Source organism: Triticum dicoccoides, chromosome 4B (assembly GCF_002162155.2).
Source record: "Triticum dicoccoides isolate Atlit2015 ecotype Zavitan chromosome 4B, WEW_v2.0, whole genome shotgun sequence".
NCBI classification, from domain to species: domain Eukaryota; kingdom Viridiplantae; phylum Streptophyta; class Magnoliopsida; order Poales; family Poaceae; genus Triticum; species Triticum dicoccoides.
The window spans coordinates 431,061,270-431,075,004 of record NC_041387.1 but is presented as its reverse complement, the minus strand read 5'-3'; the positions used below and the strand labels follow the sequence as shown (position 1 = coordinate 431,075,004).

At 48.2% G+C, this 13,735-nt stretch overlaps 2 protein-coding genes across 2 annotated transcripts; both read left to right on the top strand.

Annotated features, from left to right (window-relative positions):
• The first annotated feature begins 116 nt into the window (after nt 1-116).
• LOC119290695 (phosphoinositide phospholipase C 2-like) lies at nt 117-3,639 on the top strand. The gene is made up of 9 exons (XM_037569330.1): nt 117-626; nt 1,274-1,470; nt 1,598-1,733; nt 1,808-2,059; nt 2,144-2,367; nt 2,508-2,625; nt 2,840-2,992; nt 3,069-3,155; nt 3,316-3,639. The coding sequence occupies exons 1-9, from the start codon at nt 183-185 to the stop codon at nt 3,604-3,606; spliced, it is 1,902 nt and encodes a 633-aa protein (XP_037425227.1). The 5' UTR covers nt 117-182; the 3' UTR covers nt 3,607-3,639.
• Nucleotides 3,640-3,943: 304 nt separating this feature from the next.
• Nucleotides 3,944-4,966, top strand: LOC119290696 (rhodanese-like domain-containing protein 10). Its single transcript, XM_037569331.1, has 2 exons — nt 3,944-4,420; nt 4,542-4,966. Exons 1-2 carry the CDS (start codon nt 3,981-3,983, stop codon nt 4,732-4,734), a joined length of 633 nt encoding a protein of 210 aa, XP_037425228.1. The 5' UTR covers nt 3,944-3,980; the 3' UTR covers nt 4,735-4,966.
• The last annotated feature ends 8,769 nt before the right edge of the window (nt 4,967-13,735 follow it).

The window sequence follows — 13,735 nt, the reverse complement described above, 5'->3', positions numbered from 1 at the left end:
CCTATATGTCAGCCACCAAGTGCTGGCTGCGGTCCATTTGGTGTGTCCGTCGTTGCCCGCCGTGTGTCGTGGGCTCGTGGCGACCCGGCTCCTCGTCCTCTCGTCTCGTCCTCTCCCTCTAGTCCCCACCCCACCTTCGAATCGCCCTCAAAACTCGCAATGCGGGGGCGAGAAATCCCAAAATGGAGAGGGAAATTTCTCCTGAGGCGCCTCCCACCCCCACACGTCTCCTCCCCCGGGGACCAAACGAGGAGAGAAAACCGGCCGATCCAGGGGGAGCGGGCGCCGAGGCTGAGGCGGCGGAGATGGGGACGTACAAGTGCTGCATCTTCTTCACGCGCAGGTTCGCGCTGCCCGACGCGACCACGCCGGAGGATGTGCGCACGCTCTTCTCCCGCTTCTCCGGCGGCACGCCGTACATGAGCGTCGACGAGCTCCGCCGCTACCTAGCCGCCACCGGGGAGGTCGACGGTGACGGCGGAATGGACGTGGTGGAGCGGATCGTGGACCGGGTCCTCCAGGGCCGCAGCCGCACCCCGCGTTTCGGAAGGCCGGCCCTCACCGTGGATGACTTCCACAACTTCCTCTTCTCCGAGGACCTCAACCCGCCCATCCGTCAGTCAAAGGTAGCAATCAGCATTCCTGTGCAGGTTACACGACGAGGTGAATTGGTGACATTTAAGGCCTTACTGATCATCACAGTTTAGAAGGGGACCTGTGCTTGGCAAACCGCTTCGTGGTGAACATGTTATTTGAATATTACCAGCCATTGTCGCTATCACAGGATCATGTGACTATGTCTTGGTATTTCTCAAACCGTAATGCAGATTGCTCTTTTGTAGTTGGATGTGGCAGCCACACTAGTGCCAAATACTACTTAGATGCTGCATTAAGTTATTTATCATAACTGCTACAAAACTTAAAGACATACAAACTCTTTGTGGGATGTGAAGGCATTAGGCATTGCCTTGCCTAAGTGTTCGAATGTAGTGTCATTATCATGATGCATCATGCCCAGCAAGCTGATGGTTGATATATGGAATTAGTATTACACATACACTTTAGTATAAAGTATAACTAAATCTCTACAAAACTCTGATGACTAGCTGTATCTGAATGTTCTGTTAGCCATTATCTGCTTTATTTATTTAAGTTTTGGTGTCAACTATCTGCTGTGGATTAGCATGACAAGCTCCGTTTTGAATTTTGATGTAACGTAGAGTGTGGTATTTGGTTTGAGATGTCCGTTGACTGTAAATCTCATGGTTTCCAGGTCCATCATGACATGAATGCACCTTTGTCCCACTACTTCATATACACCGGACACAACTCATATCTTACTGGCAATCAACTTAGCAGTGACTGTAGTGATGCTCCCATAATCAAGGCACTGCAAATAGGTGTTCGTGTAATTGAATTAGACATGTGGCCAAATTCTTCTAAAGATGACATAGATATTCTCCATGGAAGGTACATATGACAAATCCTTCCTTCAAGAAACTTTCTATAACATTTATTTGTTGCAAGATAACTGTACTGCAAATACAAAGTGCATTCCATATGTATGACTTCATTCTAATTCTTTGACTCTTTGTAGGACACTTACTGCCCCAGTGTCACTTTTCAAATGTTTGGCATCCATCAAAAAATATGCCTTTGTCGCATCTCCCTACCCTGTTATTATAACATTAGAAGATCACCTTACATCTGATCTTCAGGCAAAAGTAGCTAAGGTACTGTATTTTCTTTATATGATTTATATCTCGTCCGGATGATTCTCTCGAATGTAGTTCTGAATTCTATTTAGATGGTCCTTGAAGTATTTGGAGATATCCTGTACTATCCTGAATCAAAACATCTTCAAGAATTTCCTTCACCGGAAGCACTAAAGGGGCGTGTAATCCTCTCAACAAAACCCCCAAAGGAGTACCTTGAAGCAAAGGGTGGTACTATGAAAGATAGAGACATTGAGCCAAAGTTTAGCAAAGGAGAAAATGAAGAATCAGCATGGGGTATAGAAGTCCCCGATATTCAGGATGAGTTGCAAGATGCCAACAAGGTAATTGGTTCAAAGTTAAGCAAATCGTTTCTACCTTTTCTTTCGTACATCATCTTTATGTCGAGATTTACAAATCACCATCAGGACGATATGTCATACCACGAAAGAGGTGTAGATGAAGATGATGAACAGAAAGTGTGCAAGAATGCACCACTGGAGTATAAACACCTTATTACTATTAAAGCAGGAAAGCCGAAGGGTTCTCTTGTTGACGCCTTGAAGAGTGACCCGGAAAAAGTTAGGCGCCTCAGTTTGAGTGAGCAAGAACTTGCAAAAGTGGCGGCAGGTCATGGTCCGAAGATAGTGAGGTTCGCTTAGTAAATTTATTGAATTGCCCAGGAAACTATGTAGGGACACAGTTATATCATTTCCTTTTCTGTGAATCAAAACTGTTAGGATCCACTTCTCTTTGTCTTACTGAAGTGTTCATCCTGTTTGTTACAAGCAGCTTTACACAAAGAAATCTACTGAGAATATACCCAAAGGGGACCCGCTTCAATTCATCCAACTACAACCCATTTCTTGGCTGGGTGCATGGTGCTCAAATGGTGGCATTCAATATGCAGGTGCAGTTGTGATTTTAGCAAGATATTTTATTGTGTTTGGATACCTACTGTTTAAAGATCTCCAGTTACAGGATGTGAATTACCTTGATTAGTTGTGTTATGGTGCATATTTTTTTTTGGTTGACAATTTATCTCTGCTACTGGTTGTGCTATGTTCGTTATCCATGTGCTCTTCAGTTGTTGCTAATATAAGGCCTGCCATTTATTTTTGCAGGGATACGGCAGAGCCCTTTGGTTAATGAATGGATTTTACAAAGCCAATGGAGGCTGTGGTTATGTGAAGAAACCAGATTTTTTAATGCAAACTTGTCCGGATGGAAAGGTTTTCGATCCGACAGCAGACTTACCTGTGAAGAAAACACTGAAGGTGCATAACGCATTCCTTCGTTTCCTTTCCCTTTCTGAAATTCAGAAACGGGTTTCACGTGGCTACTGGTTCTCAGGTCAAAGTGTACATGGGCGATGGTTGGCAGCACGATTTTAAGCAGACGCATTTCGATTCATATTCCCCTCCAGATTTTTATGCAAAGGTATTGCCAGAACCACTGTTCATCATCAAAATGATAAGTAGAATCCGAAAAGAAGTGACCAAAAACATTGGAAATCAGCGTGCAATGTATACAAGTGAAAAATAATAATCCAACGCCAACTAAAGCAAGAACTGAAATTTGAATGCCGCCCAACGAGCAGGTGGGCATAGCCGGAGTTCCATCGGACTCGGTGATGAGGAAGACTAGAGTCGTGGAGGATAGCTGGGTCCCGATGTGGGAAGATGGGTTCACCTTCCCGTTGACCGTGCCGGAGATCGCTCTGCTGCGTGTGGAGGTGCACGAGTATGATGTGAACGAGGACGACTTCGGCGGGCAGACCGTCCTTCCTGTGTCGGAGCTGTGGCCGGGGATCCGCACCGTGCCGCTCTTCGACCACAAGGGGATGAAGTTCAAGAGCGTGAAGCTTCTCATGAGCTTCGAGTTTGTCTAGTCACCTTTTGGCCGGCAGACTAGGAGTGCGTGTGTTGCGTTGCACATGTGTTGTAGTATATCATGCGTGTCATATGATAGCTAGCTGGAGTAGATTAGATTGATTTGTCGCAGATGTAAGAACTTTTGGCGGCTGGTAGAACCGCGAAAAAACTTGAGTTGCTTCCCGTCACCGCCTGATCTGTTTGGAGTGATCGTGCGATCAGGAATGTAAGAGGCCCGCTGTGTCGACGGTGCTGATTGAACCTAGAAAATCATAGTGGATAAGAGACCTGGAAACGTATCCTTCCATGGTTCCCTGGCAAGGGCAAGGGGACAACAAGACAATCGCCAGAGCACGGAGCTGAAGAAACTAAGCACGAGCAGGCGGAATCCATGTCCATGGGTGCTGCGGCGACCGCGGCCGCCTGTTTCTCCTCCGCATCCTCAGGCGTGTCACGGTGCCGCGTCAAGGCGCAGGCGACGTCATGGGCAGGAGGGGCGGAGGAGCTGGTGCGGTCGGGCGCGGTGAAGGCCGTCCGGCCGAGGGACGCGGCGGAGGTCATGGGCTCCGAGGGGTTCCAGCTGCTGGACGTCCGGCCGGCCTGGGAGCACGACCGCGCCGCCGTTCGGGGGTCCGTGCACGTGCCGCTGTTCATGGCCGACGACGACATGGGCCCAGTGACGCTGCTCAAGAAGTGGGTCCACCTGGGCTACATCGGGCTCTGGACCGGGCAGTCCTTCACCAAGATGAACGACCGCTTCCTCGACGACGTCGCCGCCGCCGTCGCCGGGAAGGACGCCAAGCTGCTCGTCGCATGCGGCGAAGGCCTCAGGTAATTAGTAGACTATATATCATTCGCTGCTGTGACAAACGGATGATTAAGTGGCATGCATGTGCTGTCCAAGTTGACTGATGTGGATAAAGCTTTTGGTTGGGCTGTTAATCAATTCAAGGTCGCTGATTGCGACGAGGATGCTGCACGACGACGGGTACAAGAACGTGGCATGGCTCGCCGGGGGGTTTAGCAAGTCCGTCGACGGTGACTTCGCCGAGCTGGAGGGGGAGAGCAAGCTCCGGTATGCCACCATCGGGGGAGTATCCTACATCTTCCTTCAGATCTTGCTGCTGCTGCGGGTGGTACAGTGAAATCGAACGGAAATACGGAATGCAATGGTAGTATAGAGTGGCGCGCCCTATGCTCCAAGTTAGCTTCTCAATCCAGTTCTGCTCTCCGCCTTTTCATTTGCTTAATTTTGCTTCAGCGAAGTGTTGTATGATAGATCGAATGATAGTTGCAAAGTAATTCAGATTCAGCCGCGCTCCCCTTGTCAACATCTTGTACTACATCTTGATCTATTATAAAACCATGTTCCATATCTTCCTGCTGAGCCCCCTTTCTCCTCGGTCCACAAAAAAATATGTAAGACCGGTGCCCACAATTCATCACGGAAGAAAGAATCACAGAACTGGGATCGATAACTAATAGTACTACTAACTACTTCGGAATTACTTGTAACAGATGGATATATCTAGACATATTTTAGTTCTAGATACATCCATTTCCGAGACAAGTAATTCCGAACGGAGGGAGTAATACGGATCGATAACTAATAGTACTACTACTAACTAATACTAATGTATAAATTGTCAAAAAAACTAATACTAATATATAGAAATGGATATCTAGAAATAGAAACAAACTAATATTTAGATATTGACATATTCACGTATAAATGTAGGACGCCGATAACGCCCACACGTGTGGGCCCACACACATCCTTTTTTTCTCGCGGTCCCTCTTACACGCCTACGTGTAGGCAAAATGGATAACGCCCACACGACCTCTCTCAGCCACCTACCTCACGGTCCCGCACGCCCCGCGTGACAGTCACCATGCGTCCCCGCAGTTGCCATTGTCCGGACCCTCTTCAATGTCCGTTTAACTGCAGTTGACATGTCGCTGAACTACAGTTGCCATGTTGGACAACTACAGTTGCCATGGTTGCTCAACTGCAGTTGCCATATATGGTCTGGTCTACTGCAGTTGCCATGATTTCAAAACTTTAGGAGTTGGCACCTACTAACACTAGGCAGTTGCCATGTATGGTCTGGTCTACTGAAGTTGCCATGATTTCAAAACTTTAGGAGTTGCCACCTACTAACACTAGGCAGTTGCCATGTAGCACTACAAAAAAGGCATGGCAAAAAAACATATTCGGATAAAAGAGAGAGCTGTCATGTGCTCACAAGCACGCTAGGGCAGTTGCCATGTAAAAGAAAGAGTTGCCATCTGCTTATGTGCATGCTAGGGCAGTTGTCATGTACCATGCAAAAACACATGGCAACTCGGGTAAAAGAGAGTTGCCATCTGCTTACAAGCAAAGCTAGGGCAGTTGCCATGTACCCTGCAGAAACACATGGCAACTGACAGCTTTGGGTGTGGGCGAGGAGACGGGCGTGTGGGCGAAGTGATAAACGCCCACACACCAGCCCCTCTGCGTGCGTGAAAACTGGTGTGTGGGCGAATTGCTAAACGCCCACACACCAGCCCCCCGTGTAGTGAAAAAGGACATGTGGGCGACCGGATGAATGCCCACACACCAGCCCAGTCCTACGCGACACACAAAAACTGCTAGAACGCGCCAAGTTTCGTGCATAATTTGTTGGACGAGGATCCATGCGTGTGGGCGAGTTGCCAGACGCCCACACGTGTAGGCGTTAGTCTTTCCGTTATTGTCTAATCTCTTCTATCAAATCGGTTTTTTGGTTGCATTGCCTAGAGTATGCATTTCTACATGATATCAGAGCCAAGCAGTTTTGGAGCTACACCCCAGGCCCGGGGGGCCTGGGCCCGGGTCATGGCTGGAGTATCCTTCGTTGACTATAGTGGTATTGTTACTGTTGGTCACTGTACATTACTGTAGTAACGAAGGAGGCCCGGGGCCTAGGGCTAGCCTGGCTCCGCCCCTGGAGCCAAGAGGTCGTGAGTTCAAGACCTGACTGGCGCAATTAAATTGCACCCCACTTTTGAACTATGTTTAGTCCCAAGGGAGCCACATGTGAGGGTGAGTGTTGACATATAAATATATTGCCTAGTCTTTTCCATCAGATCAGTCTTTTGGTTGCATTGGCTAGAGCATACACTTCTACAAGCATTGGCTAGAGCATACATGTAACACCCACGATGCCGCTATATCTCCCACGTGTCGAAGCACGACTTAGAGGCATAACCGCATGGTGGTTTTGTCGCAAGAAGGGTCATCTTCACACAATCCCATGTAATGAACAAGAATGGGATAAAGAGAGTTGGCTTACAATCGCCACTTCACACAATACAAAATTAAGATCATACATCATTCAAAATACACTCATAGACCGGCTACGGTCAAATTCAAATGAAAAGAAGACAACCCCAAATGCTAGATCCCTGATCGTCCCGACTGGGCTCCTCTACTGATCATCTGGAAATGATACATAGTAACGACCAAGGACCTCATCAAATTCCCACTTCAGCTCAGTTGCACCATCTGCGCTGGTATCCTCGGCACCTGCATCTGTTTTGGTAGAATCTGTGAGCCACGGGGACTCAGCAATCTCACACCCGCGAGATCAAGACTATTTAAGCTCATAGGTAGGTAAAGGGGTAATATGGTGGAGCTGCAGCAAGCACTAAGCATATATGGTGGCTAACATACGCAAGTGAGAGCGAGAAGAGAAGCAACGCAACGGTCGAGAAGCTAGAAGTGATCAAGAAGTGATCCTGAAACTACTTACGTCAAGCATAACTCAAACCGTGTTCACTTTCCGGACTCCGCCGAGAAGAGACCATCATGGCTACACACACAGTTGATGCATTTTAATGAAGTCAAGTGTCAAGTTATCTACAACCGGACATTAACAAATTCCCATCTGCCTCATAACCGCGGGTACGGCTTTCGAAAGATAATATACCCTGCAGGGCTGTCCCAACTTAGCCCATCACAAGCTCTCACGGTCAACGAAGGATATACCTTCTCCCGGGAAGACCCGATCAATCTCGGAATCCCGGTTCGCAAGACATTTCGACAATGGTAAAAGAAGACCAGCAAGACCACCCGCTGTGCCGACAAATCCCGATAGGAGCTGCACATATCTCGTTCTCAGGGCACACCGGATAAGCTAAGCGTACAGGTACCCACGTAATCCAAGTTGCCAAGGAATGGTCCCGCACGGTGCTCTAGTTTGGACCAACACTCGGAGGAGCACTGGCCCGGGGGGGTAAATAAAGATGACCCTTGGGCTCGCGAAAACCCAAGGGGAAAAAGGCTTAGGTGGCAAATGGTAAAACCAAGGTTGGGCCTTGTTGGAGGAGTTTTATTCAAAGCAAACTGTCAAGGGGGTCCCATAAATCACCCAACCGTGTAAGGAACGCAAAATCAAGGAACATAACACCGGTATGACGGAAACTAGGGCGGCAAGAGTGGAACAAGACACCAGGCATAAGGCCGAGCCTTCCACCCTTTACCAAGCATATAAGGTGCATTAATTTAACAAGAGATATTGTGATATCCCAAAATATCCATGTTCTGACCAGGAACAAACTTCATCTTCACCTGCAACTAGCAACGCTATAAGAGGGGCTGAGCAAAAGTGGTGACATAGCCAAACAACGGTTTGCTAGGACATGATGGTTAGAGGTTTGACATGGCAATAGGGAGGCATGATAAACAATGGCAGGTAGAGCTATCATAGCGATAGAGCGAGTACTAGCAAGCAAAGATAGAAGTGATATCGAAGGTATGGTCATCTTGCCTGCAAGGTTCTCAGAGTTGTCGAAGGCTTGATCCTCGTTAGTGTACTCAACAGGTTCCTCGTGCACGTACTCGTCTCCCGGCTCTACCCAAAGCAAGAACACAAGCAAAGGAACCACAATAAATCACGGTGCAATGCACAAGCAACATGATGCAATACATGTCATGATATGCAAGATGTGATATGCAATGCGTATGCGTGCTCCGGGAGGAAAAATGATGAACAAAGCATCAACTTGGCAAACCAAGTATGCCGCTGGAAAGATGAGATGATTTTGGTTGAAATCGATTTAAAGATCACCGGAAACGGATGCACGGTTTGCAAATGGCAAGCAAAACAAGAATGGCACAAAGCTGCGATTAACAGCACGATGCTACTTAGCATGCAACAAGAAACTATGCTACAGCACCCCAACATAATAACAAAGCATATGGTAGTGATCTACAGGAGATGCTTAACAAAAGAGTAACACTGAGCTACGGCTAAATCACATCATAACAGGTTCAAACAAGCATGACGAAAGTGCAAAAAATATCAGGTTGGGCATGGCATAAACAGCATCACGAAGCAATGTTCAGAGCAAGTTATCAACATGCTACATGAACTTATAATATCAAAGCAAGACATGGCATGATTCTACTCAAAGCATAGATCAAAAGTCCCTTAATGACCTTGAGCCAAAAAGGACCAGAAGATATGATGGCACCCATGTAAACATAGCAAGTTCCGTTAACAGATTCAGCAAACAAAGCATGGCATTGACAGAATTACGAAGGCATCTTCGCGAGCTCGATGGACTCACTACAGAGCATTTCATGATAAACTAAGAATACATCCATCAAGAAGACATGGCATAGAAGCTATACATGGCAAGAACAACATCATAGCATACACGGATCAACTACAACAACCTTGGCAAAATTGAATAACATGTAAACAATCTGCCAGGAAACTATTTGAAGCAAAAGTAGAGCACGAAAATGACATGCTAGACTACTCCATAATTGCAACCAGGGGCATGGATGGATAGAGCATAACCATATGTTCAAAACACCCTTAATGAAGTATCTTAAAATATGCATGGATCTCTTTGTAGCATCATGTTTACATGGCATGAAAATAACAGCAGAACAGGGACTAAAATCAGCAATATCACGAAGCCTAGTTCACATGCTTGTGCTAGTCACCACATTGATCACAAAAATACATGGCAAGTACCTCTGTAAAGAAGACATGGCATAGTTCAAAACACATGTAGGGCTCAAGTACATAAGATGCACACATCAATCATGGCAAAAATGACAAAAGTGCATGTTCTGATAAGAATTTGAAACTAACATTATGAAGCACTCTTCCAACAGCATTTCGGGCATCAAGATGAGCTCAGATGAAAATGATTCAATGAGATGAAATGATGTACTCTTCGAGAAGAACAATTCGGTATGCTACACGCCCAAAATGGAGCCACGGGTGCAATGTTGTGGTGCGATGAACATGCAACAAAATTACTGACAGAAAAGACTTAGTGGATTTCGGGGGAGAAGAAAGTCAACCCTAGGGTGGATCTGGATCCGGGCGCGCGGATCGAGGACGGCTGGTGCGAGTTCGTCCAAGGGCGCGGGCGGACGCGTCCGGCGCGGTCCGGACGTGTCCGGTGCGCGGAGGAAGGGGAAAACTAGGGTTCGATTCGGAATTTCGGAGGGGGAGGTGTTTTTATAGGTAGAAGGAGTTAGGAGTGTCCAAATGAGGTGTAGTTTTCGCCCACACGATCGTGATCCGACGACGGAGAGCATGGAAGTGACTTAGATGGGTTATTTGGCTGTTTTGGAGGGGTGTAGGGCTGCAACTCAAAAGAGGCCTTTGCGGTTGTGCGGTTAACCGTTGGAGTACCAAACGAGCTCCAAATGACCCGAAACTTGACACACGGTCTATCGGTGCTATACCAGGGCCACTTGGCAAGGCTCGGTCTATTCCAAGAACGTTTAACACCCGCACACGAAAAGAGACAAGAGGGGTGCGCCGGTGCATGTGGGAGTGCCGGATTGTGAAACAGACAACGGGGAAAATGCTCGGATGCATGAGACGAACACGTATGCAAATGAGATGCACATGATGACATGATATGAGATGCATGACATGAATAAAATGCAAAAACAAAAGACAAAACCCAACCACGGAGGGAATAACATATCACATAGCCAAAAATGGCAAGAGTTGGAGATACAAAGATGGAAAGTTACATCCGGGGTGTTACAACACTCCACCACTACAAGAGGATCTCGTCCCGAGATCTAGGACTGAAAGAACTCCGGATATTCGGAACGGAGGTGATCCTCGCGCTCCCAGGTGGCTTCTCGGTCGGAATGGTGTGACCACTTCACTTTCAGGAATTTGATTGACTTGTTGTGAGTCTTGCGCTCGGTTTCTTCAAGAATAGCAACGGGGTGCTCATGATAAGAGAGATCTTCTTGGAGGTCAATCTCTTCGAAATTGATAGTGCGCTTAGGAGTCTTGGAGCACTTGCGAAGCTGTGACACGTGAAACACATCGTGCACGTTCGCAAAATTGGACGGAAGCTCAAGTTGATAGGCGAGGTTGCCTCTTTTGCCAATGATCTTGAAAGGACCCACGTATCTAGGGGCAAGCTTCCCTTTGATACCGAAGCGACGAGTGCCTTTCATTGGAGAGACGCGGAGGTAGACATGGTCTTCGATTTCAAAAGCCAAGTCACGGTGCTTGCTATCATAGTAACTCTTTTGGCGCGATTGCGCGGCTTTGAGATTCTCACGAATGACTTTGCACATTTCTTCAGCTTCTGTGATCAAGTCGTTGCCAAGAAGTTGGCGTTCACCTGTCTCGGACCAATTGAGAGGAGTACGGCACTTTCTGCCATAGAGAATCTCGAATGGGGCCTTGCCCGAACTCGCTTGGAAGCTGTTGTTGTAGGAGAACTCGGCATATGGAAGACAATCTTCCCACTTTATACCGAAAGAGATGACACAAGCCCTGAGCATGTCTTCAAGGATTTGATTGACTCGCTCGACTTGGTCACTTGTTTGAGGATGGAAAGCTGTGCTGAAACGAATGTTGGTGCCCATGGCCTTCTGAAAGGAGTCCCATAACTTAGAAGTGAAGATGCTTCCACGATCTGAAGATATCAATTGTGGAATGCCGTGCAAGGAGACAATTCTGGAGGTGTATAGCTCTGCCAGCTGAGCTGCTGTGATAGATTCTTTGATAGGAAGAAAATGAGCCACTTTAGTAAGCTTGTCAATAACAACGAAGATAGCATCATTTCCACGCTTGGACTTAGGAAAACCAGTCACGAAGTCCATCTTGATATGGTCAAACTTCCATTCTAGAATAGCAAGAGGTTGGAGGAGACCAGCTGGTCGTTGGTGTTCTGCTTTCACCCTTCTGCAGACATCACATTCATTCACGAATTGAGCAATCTCTCGCTTCATTCGAGTCCACCAATATGACTGCTTGAGGTCATGGTACATCTTTGTACTTCCAGGATGAATGGATAGGAGGGAATTGTGTGCCTCATTCATGATGACTTTTCTCAAATCACCTTTTGGAACCACAATTCGATCCTAGAAGAAAAGAGTATCTTTGTCATCCAAGCGATAACACTTGTATTTGGGAATGCCCTTGTCAATACCACGTTTCACCTTTTTCACCATGGTATTTAGGAGTTGTGCCTCACGAATTTGATCTTCCAAAGTAGGAGAGACTATGAGGTTGGCAAGAAAGCCTTGAGGAACAACTTGAAGATTCAGCTTGCGGAAGGCTTCACAAAGATCCGGTTGAAATGGCTTGAGAATTAGACTGTTGCAATAAGCCTTTCTGCTCAGAGCATCTGCAATCACATTTGCCTTGCCAGGAGTATATTCAATACTCGGATTGTACTCTTGAATCATTTCGACCCATCGAGTTTGCCTGAGGTTGAGGTTGGGTTGAGTGAAGATATACTTGAGTGAAGATATACTTTGCGAACATGCACGATGTGTTTCACGTGTCACAGCTTCGCAAGTGCTTCAAGACTCCTGAGCGCACTATTAATTTCGAAGAGATTGACCTCCAAGAAGATCTCTCTTATCATGAGCATCCCGTTGCTATTCTTGAAGAAACCGAGCGCAAGACTCGCAACAAGTCAATCAAATCCCCGAAAGTGAAGTGGTCACACCATTCCGACCGAGACGCCACCTGGGAGCGCGAGGATCACCTCCGTTCCGAATATCCGGAGTTCTTTTAGTCCTAGATCTCGGGACGAGATCCTCTTGTAGTGGTGGAGTGTTGTAACACCCCGGATGTAACTTTCCATCTTTGTATCTCCAACTCTTGCCATTTTCGGCTATGTGATATGTTATTCCCTCCGTGGTTGGGTTTTGTCTTTTGTTTTTGCATTTTATTCATGTCATGCATCTCATATCATGTCATCATGTGCATCTCATTAGCATACGTGTTCGTCTCATGCATCCGAGCATTTTCCCCGTTGTCCGTTTCACAATCCGACACTCCCACATGCACCGGCGCACCCCTCTTGTCTCTTTTCGTGTGCGGGTGTTAAACGTTCTCGGAATGGACCAAGCCTTGCCAAGTGGCCCTGGTATAGCACCGGTAGACCGCCTGTCAAGTTTCGGGTCATTTGGAGCTCGTTTGGTACTCCAACGGTTAACCGCACAACCGCAAAGGCCTCTTTTGAGTTGCAGCCCAACACCCCTCCAAAACAGCCCAATAACTCATTAAGTCACTTCCATGCTCTCCGTCGTAGGATCACGATCGTGTGGGCGAAAACCGCACCTCATTTGGACACTCCTAGCTCCTTCTACCTATAAAAACACCTCCCCCTCTGAAATTCCGGATCAAACCCTAGTTTTCCCCTTCCTCCGCGCACCGGACACGTCCGGACCGCGTCGGACTCGTCCGCCCGCCGCCGCCGACGAACCACGCGCTGCCACGTGGCCCGCTCCGCCGCCCCGCGTCGCCGGCCCGCCTGGCCCGCTCCCGGCCCCCGCGGCCCACGTCGCGCCGCCCCGCGCTCCGCCGCCTCCACCGCCGGCCGCCGTCCAGCGCCTCCGGCGCCGCGCCCCGCCGCCCATCGCCGTCGCACCTTCCCCCGCGGCCGCGCCCGTCCGCCCGGTCACCGCCGACCGCGCCTCGGTCGCCGCAGCCGCTGCCGGCGCCAGATCCGGCGCCCCCACGCCGGAGACGCCCCGGATCCGCCTCCCCCGTCCAACTCCGGCGACCACCGCGCCCTTCGACGAACTCGCACCGGCCGTCCTCGATCCGCGCGCCCGGATCCAGATCCACCCTAGGGTTGACTTTCTTCTCCCCCGAAATCCACTGTCTT